Here is a 13,845-nt window from a genome sequence, read left to right as displayed (position 1 = left end):
TCAAAAATATTCAGAAAAACATATACAATAAAATCAGTTATGGTATCTGAAATAGGTAAGAATAATAGAGTCTTTTCAAATATGACAAAAACATGCAGAAAAGACAAAAGATTACTAAATTCATTACTCAAATAGCCCTGTTTTTTCCTTTATAATTTAATACTTCACTATGCTTAATTAGTTAAGGAGAATAAGAAGATGACTTTGTAATAACTATAATATGTTCAAAAATAAATGTGACTGTATAAATTAGAAAGACTGGTTTGCCAACCAATTTTTAATTTTAAAAATCCACAGACGAGAGGAAGCTCAAAAATACTAAATAAAATCTGAACAAGTAATAAAATCATAAAATAGTTTGGGTTGGAAGGGACCTTAAAGATCATATAGTCTCAACCCCACTGCCACAGGCAGAAGAAAGCACAATGATCCTGGTGATTGCTATCAACTCAGCATAACAGTTTCTGTTCTTCCTAACACAATGGAATAAAGGCCCACAGAATGCAAATACAGTAATTAAAAGAAGAGCATTTAGTGGGATGAAGATGTCTAAGGGACTTAGGAAAGGGATTAACCCAAGAATAATCTATTAATATTTAATAATGCTCTCATAACCAAGCAAAGTAATTATTTAATGTCCTGGAAAATAAAACCAAGTCAGAGGATGAAATGAAGAAAATTAAGCTTCATGTAACAGGAGAAGAACCAATTCATTAAAATGAATTATAACTGAATCCTAGGTATTTTTCTCAAGGTAAGAACTGGAACTCTATTACCAGGGTCATTGTATAGAAGTGTTCTGGACTCTTGAAGTATGATATTTCCTACATCCAGTTTCCTAAATCCAATTCAAAGTTTCATAATTTTTCACTGAGTGTTACTATAACTGAATTTTGAACATAAAGACACAGTGAAATTATCCAGCTTAGTCAGAGCCCTATTTTAGTGGATTCAATATATCCTTCTAGAATGTTAGCCTAAATGTTCCGTCAACTGCCAAGGGACAGCAGAAATCCTGTTCTTAACTTGCTTTTGAGTGAAAGCTTATGACTAACAAATTACATTTAAAATAGTCAGAATGCAAAATTCAGCCACTGAAAAAATTGGTGTGTTTCATCTGTATAAAATTAAAGTAAGCCAAAAGAAGATGAAGCTGATAATCAAAAAAACAAGTAATTGGAAAGTTACAGGTGTTAAAGCTCAGTAAATAAAAGATAAATCTGCTTCTTTTTTTCTTCCTCTTTATTTCTAACGAAACACAGAATTTTGTTTGCACCTCCATGCTTGAAATTGGATAAAAGATGTTGCCAACACTTGTATGAGAACCAAGCATTCACACAAGCTCATGAAGCTCAGAAGTTCAACTGCTAAAAATGCATTAAAATCTAACATAATCCAGCAGATGTCACTGGAGTGCAACACTGAATGTTAAGGCATGCGATGGAAGATGCTAAAATGAATGTTGAGATTGAATTCAGCTATGTAAATACTATTCAATATTCAGAAGTAGCAGAAGAATAACAAATGAAGAAGTATTTAAGACAATAACTCCAGCAAAAATAACGGAGAATAATTAAAAAGAAAAGCAAGCAAAAAGTATCTGCCATAAATGAGACTAAAAAGGACAAAGACATTAAGTTTAAAGCATTGGTTGAAACTGAAGCATTTGCATTTTTAAATTAAGGCAGCAACAGAAAATAATGCAACTGATGGGGGACAGAAGATTTTTTCCTTCAAACTAGCAGCACAAAGTAGGACTCTGAAAAGGATTTCAGAAGTATGTACCTTGTTGTCAGTTGTGACTTCAAGCTGCTGTTGCAGTTTTGCTATTTGTTCATGAAGATGATATATTTCCTGATCCTTTTCTTGCATGATGTGAGTGAGCCTCCCAGCCACCAAATGATGGTCCTTTATGGCAGCATCTTCAGATTTCTGGATAGCTAGTCCTAGTATTTCCATTTCATCCTGCCAAAAAAACCCACAAAAACATGTTACAGTCATACATAGCATTTTCTGCATATTCTTGCACAAGTATTTCAAGTGTAGGAGTTAAAATACACAAATTTCATGGAATGACAACTAATCATATGAGCGTTTTAATATTTCAAAAATATTAAGTTTGAAGTTGAATGGTGGAATGCTTGAGAAAGAGTTTGGTGTCCTGGCATTTTCAAAGAACTCATTTCTGTGGAGGAAGGAGACAAAATTTTTAGGTTTCTCTGTTGCACAGTTACCTTAAATAATTTGTTCTCTTGTTCAAGTTCCTGCAAGTGTGTAGTGGACTCCTTTCGCTGAATTTCTAGCTGCATGTGCAATTGCTGAACTTCTTCATTTTTATTTTCTAGCTCCTCTCGAAACTGCTCCAATTGTTCCTCAAGGTTTGTGACCTGTGTTTCCAACAAAAGGAGCAGGAAAATGAGTAGGAAGCCATACCAAAAATTAAATAAGTTTCAAGTACAATGTCTACAGTAAACTGGTTTGCTATGCACAAACAAGTATGGTGACATTCTGAGTCCTTAAACTGAATGGAATTTTAAGCACCACTAAAAAATCAGTTTTTCTTAATTAGGCTGAATTTTTATTTCAGAAACACTCTTGCAAGTCATAAATACTAACACATAACAGCAACGATCATGGATGATGAGAGAATTTCAAGGGGATTTGGACTGCTGTCTCTCTAACTGTCAAAAATTTCCACTACATAGTTCACTAAGGACAACAAAAGCAAAAACTGACAAACCAATATATAAGAGGAAAGATAGAAATTTTCACAGGTATTTTACCTCCTTTTCCTTTCTGTCCACAGCTTCTCGTTCCGCTTGCAGTTGTACCTCAAGAGGTAACTCTCCCTTTACTATGATGGTGCCAAACTGTTTCCTTTCTTCCACCTATAAAGAGAAATAATACTAATAGTCATCAGATTAAAAAAATACACTATTTTGGTCTAGAGAAAATAAGAAAGCAACAAATCCTTGATAAATTTCAACCAAGCAATACCTTTTGCAAGTGGTCTGCACTGATGATTAAGGCTTGTTCCAGTTCTCTTATCCTGCATTCTAGCTTCTCAATTTCTTCATTTCGTTCTTGTATATCTCTCTGAAGCTGCTCCTTAGAGAGCAAAAGCTCACTGCATTTGTCTGTTTTTTCTTTGAGATGATTTGTTAACTGTTCAACCTGATGACAATATGGCAGGATTATTATATTGTACCGCACTGGAAGGATTCGCTAGCAATAGCAACACCATGCATTTTTGATAAGAAGAAAATATTCCTCTTTTTCTCCCATAATGAAACTCCTACTCTTTAGGTGAATCAGAACGTACAGTCAGAATGCTGTGGTACTACATCCAACAAATATAAATAGCATTATTTAAGGAGTGATATGTTCTGTGCCACATTGCCTACTCTCTAGATATGATCTTGTCCTTCTGAAGCCTTCAGACTCTGTAGTCAGTTAAAAGCAAGCAGCACAGCATCACTATGCAGTCCACTGAAATGATGCCTTTAACACCTATGGATGAATGTCTTGACCCTATGGTCAAGATGCTATTTGCCTCAGAGGAAAATCATAGTTTTAAAAATCTGCGACATATTATTCAAAAGAAGGAGCTGATTAGTGATATACAGGAATATCCTAAAACTCACTGGATATTTAACATTGAAGAGAATAGCTATACTTAAATCACAAAAGAAAAGAAGCTTGGTTTTCTTGCTGTGTTCCTTAAATGGGACCAAACAGATGTCATGGATGTAATAAATTCGCTTTCTATAGTGGACAAAACATCCAAATCAAACATTCTGAATCTCAGTAGGTCAGATTAATGTATGTCAGAAGCAACATATTAAAATATTAACAAAAGTAGCAGAGATAGTAATATCTATCCATTTCTAGCTGTATTTCAGAAATTATTAATTTAAACTGTAGGTAAGAAAGATGCATAACAAATCCACAGTATGATGTACAGCGATAAGACCTGAGTAACTGAGCAAGAGACAGGGAAAGTAATCTTTGTCCCACTCAAGAAACTGATTTCAGTATTTACAATTAGGAAGTTACGATGTAGCCAAAAGGTAGAAGACTCAAAGCATTTCAAGAGATAGGAGAGAAGAGGACCAGAACATAAAGCTGACAGGATGGTATTATTGACGTTATCCATCCATGAGTAACATCACAGTCTGAAGTGACCTCAGAAAAGTCCTGAGAGAGAAATGGAAAAATAAAAATCAAGTCTAGAGAAGACTCTTATGCGAACCCTCCCTGGAATAAGTTGACAAAGCTGAAACAACAGTAAGAAACAAATTTAGTTATCAACCGAAAAAAGCTCATGGCATTCCCTCAAAGCAGAAGAGGATTTAAAAAAATGTGTAACTATGAAAAATAGAACAGCTCTCTCAAAAGCATGACAAATAAGGAAAATATGTATATTTACAAAATACTTCAAAGAACACTGTGACATCAAAATACGCTATATAGTAAGAATATGTACGCACGTGATAAGATACATTTCTAGCATAGCACATTTAACATCACCTATATCTAAACCAGCTCCTACATCTGTGGTGCTTGCAGATATCATCTTACTGTCTTTCTACCTAATAAAAAATTCTAAAACATCTTAAAAACATCAAGTATGAATCTCAAAATTTTAATCACAGTTAAAGCTGTCTTTCATTTTAAGGCATGCCTTAAATTTCCATTGTAGCATATCTGTCAGCTTTAGAGTACACATAAGTACTTGTACTTAGAAATCAGGATGATTTTTACATACAGATTCTGAACAAATAGGACAATTTTTATTATGCTATCAAATCTGAACTTTTCTTGGGAGAATTTTTTATTTAATGTGAGAATTTTAACCAGGAATTCATACACTATCCATGCCACAAATAATAAACAGATACAGAAAAAAATGAACTGAAAATGAACATCCTGGATCCAGGAAAATTACTTGTGCTAGAGCACCTACATGTGTGTAAAATGTCAGCAAGAGAGGAATGTGCACACTCTTGGCAACAGAAGGAAATAGATGTAGAATTGCTCTGCATGTTTTATTTAACATGTACCCAGCTAATTCCAAACAATTCACATGGGAGACGATGACAACCATATCCCATAGTACTGACTGAACACTGTCGAAATTCATACAAACCTTTGTACCAAAATATATTTAGAAACCCAGTGAAACACAGTTTTAAACCTGTGAATTCCAAATAAATAAGTGCTTTGATACGCTCATCTCATATAGAGCAATTTATGTCCTATTACTGTCTGTGATCCTAAACTATATCCTAGAATCATAAAATGGTTTTGGCTGGAAGAGACCTTAAAGTCACCTAGGTCCAACAAACCTGCCATAGGCAAGGACACGTTCCATTATTTCACATGATACAGAATACTAAATATAGCTAATATTTAAGAATTGAATTGACAGCAACTGAACTATTCCAGTAAGATCACTGATTTGAAAACAACAATCTAATGTAATAGAGGGGATTTTAATACTGAAAAATCAAGCAAGAAAATCATGCAAAAAAGCGGTACACAAGAAAACCCACAAAAAAAGAAAATGCAATTTAATTGACTAACAGTTCATCAAACAAAATCTGCAAAAGCATTATAGTAGATAGCATTTGCACTACTGCCACTTCTTGATTTTGCTAAGTCTAAGAGTTTTCTCTGATTCCCTTGAGCTGCTGTTCTACAGTCACTACATTTGTTTCAGTGCCAACAGACTTTCACTGGCAAGGTTCACGTGTACACACAGTGTGCTACAACATCTCAGGAGTGAAACCTTAGTAACTCTATTCCCTCAGTGGGGTACCTATGCTAGAATGTCAAAACACAAGAACATGTAAAACTGCTAAAAGAAACTAAAACAAATGTTGAATGTTTCTATGAACTTTTGAGAACAGTGGATTTTCTAAGTTAAGTTATAGGAGAGAGCCTTATTGAAAGTCAGAAAGTTTTCTGTATTTGTGCTACTAAAACTAAACAGCCTAAAATAAAACACCAAAACACAGTTCCATCACTTTCCTGCAACACCTTCAATCTCAGGGCATTTACTTTCCTGGCTTGCAAATGAATGCAGAGTAGGTACACCATAAAATAGTTTCATTATAATATCTTAACAGCTGTCATCTTGTCATTTATATTCATTGAGTACAAGTAATAAAATGTGTTACCTCTCTGGTTTGATGTTCATTGACAGGCTGACTCCTTTGTGGAACCTTAAGCTGCTGTTCCAGCTTCTGTATCTCTTGTTGGAATACATCTCTCTCATGCTCTCGGTCAATTGCTTGCTCCTGAAAGTTAAGAAATTATGTGGATACATAATTTGATTAAAAAACTATCCAAGTTAAATGTAAGTGCCATCACTTCTAACTTGCACTAATGTGAGGCTAGTAACAGCAATGTTATAAGGTAGCAGAACCTATCACAGGCACCATTGACATCTTTATCATTTGGGGCAATAAATGTCATATTTTTAATTTAAAAAATTAGCACAGCAGAGACATGTCAAATAATATTTCACAAAAATGACAGGTTTGTTTTTTCTATTCCAGGTACACCACACAAATAACAGAAAGCAAATATTTTATGATTTCTTTCCTTCCTGTCTTTGATAAATATAGAATAAATAGAAATTTAAACCAGAAATCAACTCTGGGTTAATATGACAAGCCAGCAGAAAATAAAAGAACTATAAATTGCTTGAAATACAGAGCTGTCCTAAGTAAGAACTTCCAATTAATTTCAACTTTTTAAATGTTATTAAATTCTTGGGTTGGAACCTACAACACTACCTATGCTTGCTATCATCCACCTATGTTTGCTCAAAATCTGAAAAAAAATTCGCATTTCTCCCTGAACCAAACTTCAGTAGCAGTGCTACCCACCCACCTTCATGATATCTGCCTTTTACCATACTTACATCCAGAAATTTTCTTGTCTTCTCCAGTTGCTTCTCTAAAGCCTGGTTTTGCTGCCTTAAGTCCATTAGTTCTGCATTTTTCTCTTGTTCTAGCTCTATGAAACGATTGACTTGTTCTTCCAAGTCTATTTCCAAGACTTTAACTTGCTTCTGAAGGTCATCATACTCTTTTTCAGCTTGACGTTGTACTTCAATTTTTTCCTTCATTAACTTTTCTGTTTCCTCCAGTAATTCTGAGTGTAATAAAAGCATCACTACTTTTAGATATGAATAGTAAGCAATGTTATGAACCAAAAGCACTCCCCAAGGTATCCATGCTGTAATCTGCAGAAGGATGTGAACTGGCTTGGGTTTTTACTATTTTTCTTTTTTTGAAAATGTATTTTCTTCTGAGAAATAATCATGATACTGACTGAAGCAAATTCATATTAAAATTACTATCCTTTAGGTAGTCTTCAAAGGACTGTTATTGAAGTTGCATCAAATCACTTCCCTGTTTAAGTTTCAGATAAATTAAAAGCCCTTTGTACAATTGAAAAGAAAAGAAAATGCATGGGGTCAAACCACAGCTAGAGTCAGCACAGGAATTATCAGTGATGCACAGAAAACCCAACCCTCTTCTCATCCCCATCGCCAGTAAAATCAATCCACTCCCAGATTTCATTATTTAATGTGATACATATAAATAATTTGAGGGAAATACTGAAAGACTTAAGCGAGGTTGCTGGGCAGACAGAGAGGAAAATTACTGACCTGCTACCGGAGCTTGCAAAATCAGTGACTGCATGAATGCCCAATTTTGAGTCATCATGAAAAAGCCAGCAAGCACATACATAGGAAAGCCCCAAACCACTCTAAGACTCTTAAGCCACAGCCCACCGAAGTGCCTATTAAATAACTGTACGAACACCTTGAGGCAAAACCCAAACAGCAAAGTGCACTTACTTTTGGAGAATCTTAAAAACATGATTGATATTTAGACAGAACAATAAAATTTACTTTCACTAGAGAAGAAAGATCCTTCAGGCACCATCATCTTACATCATATTTAACCAATTCTCATTTCTAAGTAACCATTATATACCAATATAGTAAATGTTTAATTATCAGTGAATAACTGAGCTGTATTTGGAAATAAAAAGAAATAAAAGACTACAAAAATGTCTCTCAAATACCATCTAAGTAACTGTAATTCGTAGGTGAATAAGATGATGGTTATTGATGAATTTGCTTATTATGTTTAGAAATTATAAGAAATGTTGTTAGCAAAATGTAGAACTGAGTATGAAATACAACATCAAAGCTGCAGGCCAGTAAGAATTACAAGTAACGTCAGTAAGCCAAAAGCCCAATAATCCTGATTAACAATGTCAGTATGTGTAAGTCTTCCACCCAGTTACAGATTGGCCATGCAACATACAAACACACCTGCTTGGGAAGCTGCATCGATTGCAGCATCTACTAGGCCTAGGAGAATAGAGAGAGAGAAAACAAAAAAAAAGAAGCAAAGTAATTCACATGCCAGCTATAGTTTTCTTGTGGTGCAACAATGTAAGAGAAAATGAAGCCAAAGATAGATGTGGCATTTAATGACAAAGTTGTTGAGATAACTTAGGGAATGTGACAAGTTACTCTGGTATGCATGATATAAGTTCCTACACATATTTATAGAATTGTTTATCCTTACAGCTCTTAACCATGAAAATAACCGTAATATATTTAGAAGCCTATACCATATAAAAAATAACTAAAGTGGAATCATAGACAAGGATCTTTTTTATAACAGAGTAGGAAGCAGCAGGTTGTTCTTAAAATTTCATTGTTACAGAAAATTGCAGGAAATTGCAAATACACAACATGTGCAATCTATAAAAATGTCAACATTATAAAAGGGAATAAACTTATAGAAATTAAATAAAATAGTAACTTTATCCTGCAATTCACAATGTAAGCACTGCAACACTTGAAAGATCAGTACTTCTTAAAACACTACTGTTCTAATTTTCTTCCTCTCTCCAACATGAAATATTAATTTCAGTTATTAGTTTAAGGAAGAATTAAAGGACACATTTACATCATGAGGGTAAATGCTTTTTTTGAGTAAGCAGTTAGTTAGATTACATTGACATGGCATATATCTGAAATTTTCACCATCAGGGCTGAAAGTTTTCATTTCTGGCAGATAAAAGGTTTTCCTTATCATGCAACTGTTGAGCTATTCTTCCCTGAAAGAGGAATTTATTAGAAAAGTTTATCTTCTGTGACTAAAATAAATACAGCCATCATATGTAGTGCAATGATGTTCTGGTAGGTATGCTTCCTAGTCTGTCTTTAAGTCTGTTTGGAAAGTATTTAGACAGTATTTTTATCCATTGTTGTTATTTAATCTCCAGTGGTAATCTAAATAAAAGCAGATTTTTTGAGATTTCTGGCTTAAAGAACAACTGTAATCTCTCACCACTTCTAAAAATTCAGTCATTTCTTGTTTAAAAATCAAGAAACATCAGGCAACAGGTGTGAAAATACCACAATTGACCCTATCACGTTTTTATTAATGGTCACAAAGGCAATGGGGAGAAGCCTTTGCCAAGAGTACTTATTATTTTATTTGGAAGTATAAGCAAATCTCACAGAAAGATTGTGATGAATACATACTCTGCTCTACTGGCCCCGCCTCTGCTCTCATGGCATCCTTCTGTCTGGAGAGTAATTCCTTTTCTTCCTGGACCTGCTGCTGTTCAGCCTCTAACTCCTGCAATTTGTTACCTGTACACAGCAGCTCTTGCTCTAGATGGTCAATTACATCTATTTTTTCCTGGAGTTGCTTTTCCAGAAATGCTTTCTCATCTGCATAACCATCAATGAGGCCTGTAAAACATCAATTTGGAGGCAGATTTAATAGAAAATCAAAACCAATTTTTTTCTTGTTGAAGTCACTATTGTATTCTGACACGCATGCACATATAAGTTAGCTGCTAAACACCTGATAATTTCTACTCCCGTCCTTGCTATCCTTTCATGATGAACAAATTACAGGAAAGATACCAGAACACCAAATATAGCTCTTAATTTTTACTCAGCACAAAACCTCTGGAGCAAAGAGGAGTTCCAAAGCCAAGGAAAAATATGGATGTAATAAAGACAGGAGAAATAAGAAATTTAAATCAATTCAGTATAAATCACTATAAATCCAGTCTTGAGTCAGTATTAAAATGGATTTTACCCTATCTTGAGAATGTAGAAAAACTAAAGGTATTTCCATTTGTTAACCATGTAGACCCATCTCTTTTTTCCGTATCTGAATTCACAGAGAACACAGACATATAGGACTGGATATGGAAACAGAAAATACTGAACGAGTAACGTAATTTATAACATTTCAAAACTTGGAGACAATACAATATCAGATACTGTTATACTGTTCACAATGAATACTTAAGAGATTTGAAGTTGAGAGGGCATTCCCAGGTTAAATGAAATGCACACTCCCACAAAAATTATGAAGTCTGCTAAAATCCCACTTTGTGGTATTTACTTCTGCCAGGGCTTTTTTTTTTTTTTTTTTGAGATTTAATGAAAATTGTCAGAGTTCAGTGAACAAATTTGCATTAGCTTTTCTATCACATCAGATAACTCATATCTGAACACCACTAAGACCCAAGAGGTTTGAAAATGTCTCAGCTGCAGCAGTTTTTTTGATAAAAAAAGAAATGATCACAAATGACACATTTACTCTCAAGAGAAGACGGAGTACCATCAGATGTATAATGAACTAAGACATTGTTCTGCATACCTACCTAAGGAATTTGATGAAAGAATGTAGTTTGTCAGGGTATGCTCACAACTCAGTTCAATGGGCAGAAATCAAATAAAAAGAGTATGACATTTTTGTTTTGTTAAACCAACACCAACAAAAAAAGGTGCCAATCATTTAAAAGTGCATTAATTTCAAATGCACCTAACCTACAACTGTGCAATATATTTATCAACGGCTAAAACTAACATCTAATTCTGTCTCTTATATTCTAGAACTTTTCATGAACCAAATCAACACACACATTCTGTCATAATATACCAGGCATTTTTACTTTATTACTGAAGATGTGTGAATAAAATTTCTACCAAGTCAAAAATATCCTCCAAAGAAAGCAGCAGTATATAGCTGCCTACATTCTGAAATTCTTCAGTATTAAACATTTTGTTACTCCATCTGTGTCAGAATATAAATTCTTAGATAATTTATATCTTGTGGAAGAGTTCTTCATAATTTTGCATGTTATGATGTGTTCCAAACAATTTTTTTTCACTCTTAATTTAATCTTGGGAAAAAAAAATAGTAATGCCTATTTCAGATTTTAATCTATTCCCTCTGAAATGAATTTTCATCCTTTCTGGTTTTGCTAGATCTACTGAAACATTGCAGCCAGTACTGCTGTTGCTGACACACAACATTTATGCTGTATGAACTGACAGGTCACCAACTGTCCCTCACACTACATTTTAGACACATGGCTTAGAAACCTGCACTGCTTTTCAGCTTATGTGTGGCCCAGCTATTAATAGCATGTGAAACCATGATGGATTATCTGTCTTTGTAAAAGGAAGAGGAAGCCTGGCAGGGTAGCATTCTCCAGGAGCATAATTTGACTATCAAACTTCACTCTATGCTCCCAATTCGAAACAGAGATGTCTGCTTAGCTTCAAAACTATCAAAAATATCTTTCTACTTACTACTACAGAGATTCTATCCATAGAGCAGGTGCTTTTTGCATCTTTTCCAGATGCTAATTGGAGATAATGATAGAAATGTTGGGTGGCTACAAAACATTGAGGTCTCAAAACAAGAGAACAAATAAAGTATCTGTCAGGTTTGAACATATTTTCCTGGTATCAGAATAGATTATTAGATTTCTCCTGTCGTGTGACTCCTCAATTTTTAATTGCTTCCTTAATACAGTTGCAAATACACTTTTAAAAAGTGCAAACTGAAACATATCACCACCATATAATCACATTCAGATTAAACATTCCGTGTCAAGGTCAAGAGGAAGCAGGCACAAGAAATATGGGAAACTTCACTTCAACATATCAAAGTAAGTTAAGGGTTTTTTTACTTTCCCCTCATTGACACTGGTCGAACACTGTAACAGCAACTCAGAGAGGCTGTGGACATTGAAAACATGACTGAACATGGTCCTAGGCAAGCTGGTCTACCTGATCTTGCTTTGAGAAATGGGTGGGAATTTGAAATGGGAATTTGATCTCCAGAGGTACCTTCCAGCCTCAACTATTTATGATTTTAAGTTGTTAAAATTTAAGCTTGCCTGCACAAATAAACATGTTATGTTACTATCAAATAAATTAATTTTGAGGAACCAAATACATACACAACCTAATATTTTTAATATTGTCATGTATATTTTCAGACAGTAATGAGTCAAAACTGGAAAACAGAATCACAGTGTGGTTGATGTTGGTAGGGACCTCCAGAGGTCATCATGTCCATAACTATCCAGAAGACTGATAACATTCTAAAATTTGCAAAGAAATTGATCAAATTTACAATTTCTTTACCCAATTAAGAAGTAAGTAGGTGCAAAGTCCAACAACTCATCAACAAAGCTACTCACCTTCAGCCTTACTAAGCTCCAAAGCCAACTGCTCTCTGGCTTTGGTTTCCTCATTGAGACGTTCTTGCAGCTCTTCCTGATATCTGATAAATTCTGTGGCCTCTTGCTGCTTCTTGAAGGACTCTCGCATGAGTTCTGTCTGAGTAATTTTTGCATGTTCAAGCTATCGCAGGAAAAAAATACAGAAATTAGATAAACACTTATTCTATCATTCCTATTTAATTGACAGTTGCTTTAAAGTGTGATGGGAAGCCTCATGTAACTTCACTAGCCATTTGATAAAATCTTTATTGAACACTCATTTGCAGAGTACAAGATGAAGACTGGCTTATAAAAGTCTAAGCAAACACACCTTGTCAGTAGAGTGAACTCCATGAGCCACCTGGCTAAATCCGTGTCTTTGTTCCGGTAATTCCTGATTTATGAGTTTACGCTAGATTCACCTTTGTTTACACATGAGTTTTGCTCTAAGTACAAGTAAGTTACCACCCACCATACACTTAGAATGGCTAAAAAACACTGTATAAAACTGGCAGAAGCCTTATTATAGATTGACTGAAATGATGCTTCACCTCTTTTTCTCCTTAACATGAAGATAGATGAGAACACCAGGAAAATGTGAATTTCCAGAGCATTGCACATTTCAACCAACAAGGGAGTAAAGCAGTGCTTCTTCCAACAGTGTCAACCAAGCAGAATTACTAAGATTTTTTTAAATTCTGGTGGGTTAATATTTAACATGTACTGACACAGATGTAGCACAGTTTCACTCTACCACTATCCTGAAGTACTGGAAAACTATGTCATACAAAATTGCATATTTACAGATTAGATCCAAAATGATAATTTCAAAACTAATTAAATTAGAATTACAAAAGTAAAATAATGCATAAAGATTAAACATTGTTAGAAGTTTGAATTACAAAAAATGTCCATCTAAGATAATGCCAAACTTAAATCAATTACCAAAATCTTTACTTCTCAACTATTAACGTTTATTGTCTATAGCCACCTCTCTGAGGGAGAAACACAAATTGCTAGGCCTGAACTCTGCATGAGTTTTTGTGTGGCTTATATTCAAAATAAGACAGTTTATTTTGAATAAGAACAATAGATGTCAGAAAATGAAATAACATGCTTCTTTGGGCTTTTTGGTTGGTTTTTTTTTCTAACTTTTTAATATTATGGTTATTGGCAGATATTTGAAAGATAGTAATGTCTACAGTTTCTATAAATTATTTTGTCTCTTGATTTCTTAAAATATAAAAGTTTTCTCACTAAGGC

The 13,845-nt window shown here is 34.3% G+C and overlaps 1 protein-coding gene across 5 annotated transcripts in view; it reads right to left on the bottom strand.

The window, feature by feature from the left end:
* AKAP9 (A-kinase anchoring protein 9) overlaps nucleotides 1–13,845 on the bottom strand; it is a 108,209-nt gene that overhangs the window by 21,793 nt on the left and 72,571 nt on the right. For 4 of the 5 annotated variants that reach the window (XM_033068277.2, XM_033068305.2, XM_033068296.1 and 1 more), the window contains 9 exons: nucleotides 12,562–12,724; nucleotides 9,587–9,799; nucleotides 8,360–8,398; nucleotides 6,932–7,164; nucleotides 6,183–6,302; nucleotides 2,998–3,174; nucleotides 2,784–2,888; nucleotides 2,235–2,387; nucleotides 1,786–1,965 (listed from right to left, as the gene is read on the bottom strand). In XM_033068277.2, the coding sequence (XP_032924168.1) occupies nucleotides 1,786–1,965; nucleotides 2,235–2,387; nucleotides 2,784–2,888; nucleotides 2,998–3,174; nucleotides 6,183–6,302; nucleotides 6,932–7,164; nucleotides 8,360–8,398; nucleotides 9,587–9,799; nucleotides 12,562–12,724 (1,383 nt within the window). The remainder of the gene's footprint in view (nucleotides 1–1,785; nucleotides 1,966–2,234; nucleotides 2,388–2,783; nucleotides 2,889–2,997; nucleotides 3,175–6,182; nucleotides 6,303–6,931; nucleotides 7,165–8,359; nucleotides 8,399–9,586; nucleotides 9,800–12,561; nucleotides 12,725–13,845) is intronic. The other variant, XM_033068287.2, reaches the window with a different exon arrangement.

Source organism: Catharus ustulatus, chromosome 1 (genome assembly GCF_009819885.2).
Source record: "Catharus ustulatus isolate bCatUst1 chromosome 1, bCatUst1.pri.v2, whole genome shotgun sequence".
Classification (NCBI taxonomy): domain Eukaryota; kingdom Metazoa; phylum Chordata; class Aves; order Passeriformes; family Turdidae; genus Catharus; species Catharus ustulatus.
The sequence above is the reverse complement of the archived record's forward strand: the minus strand, read 5'-3'. Positions and strand labels throughout refer to the sequence as shown.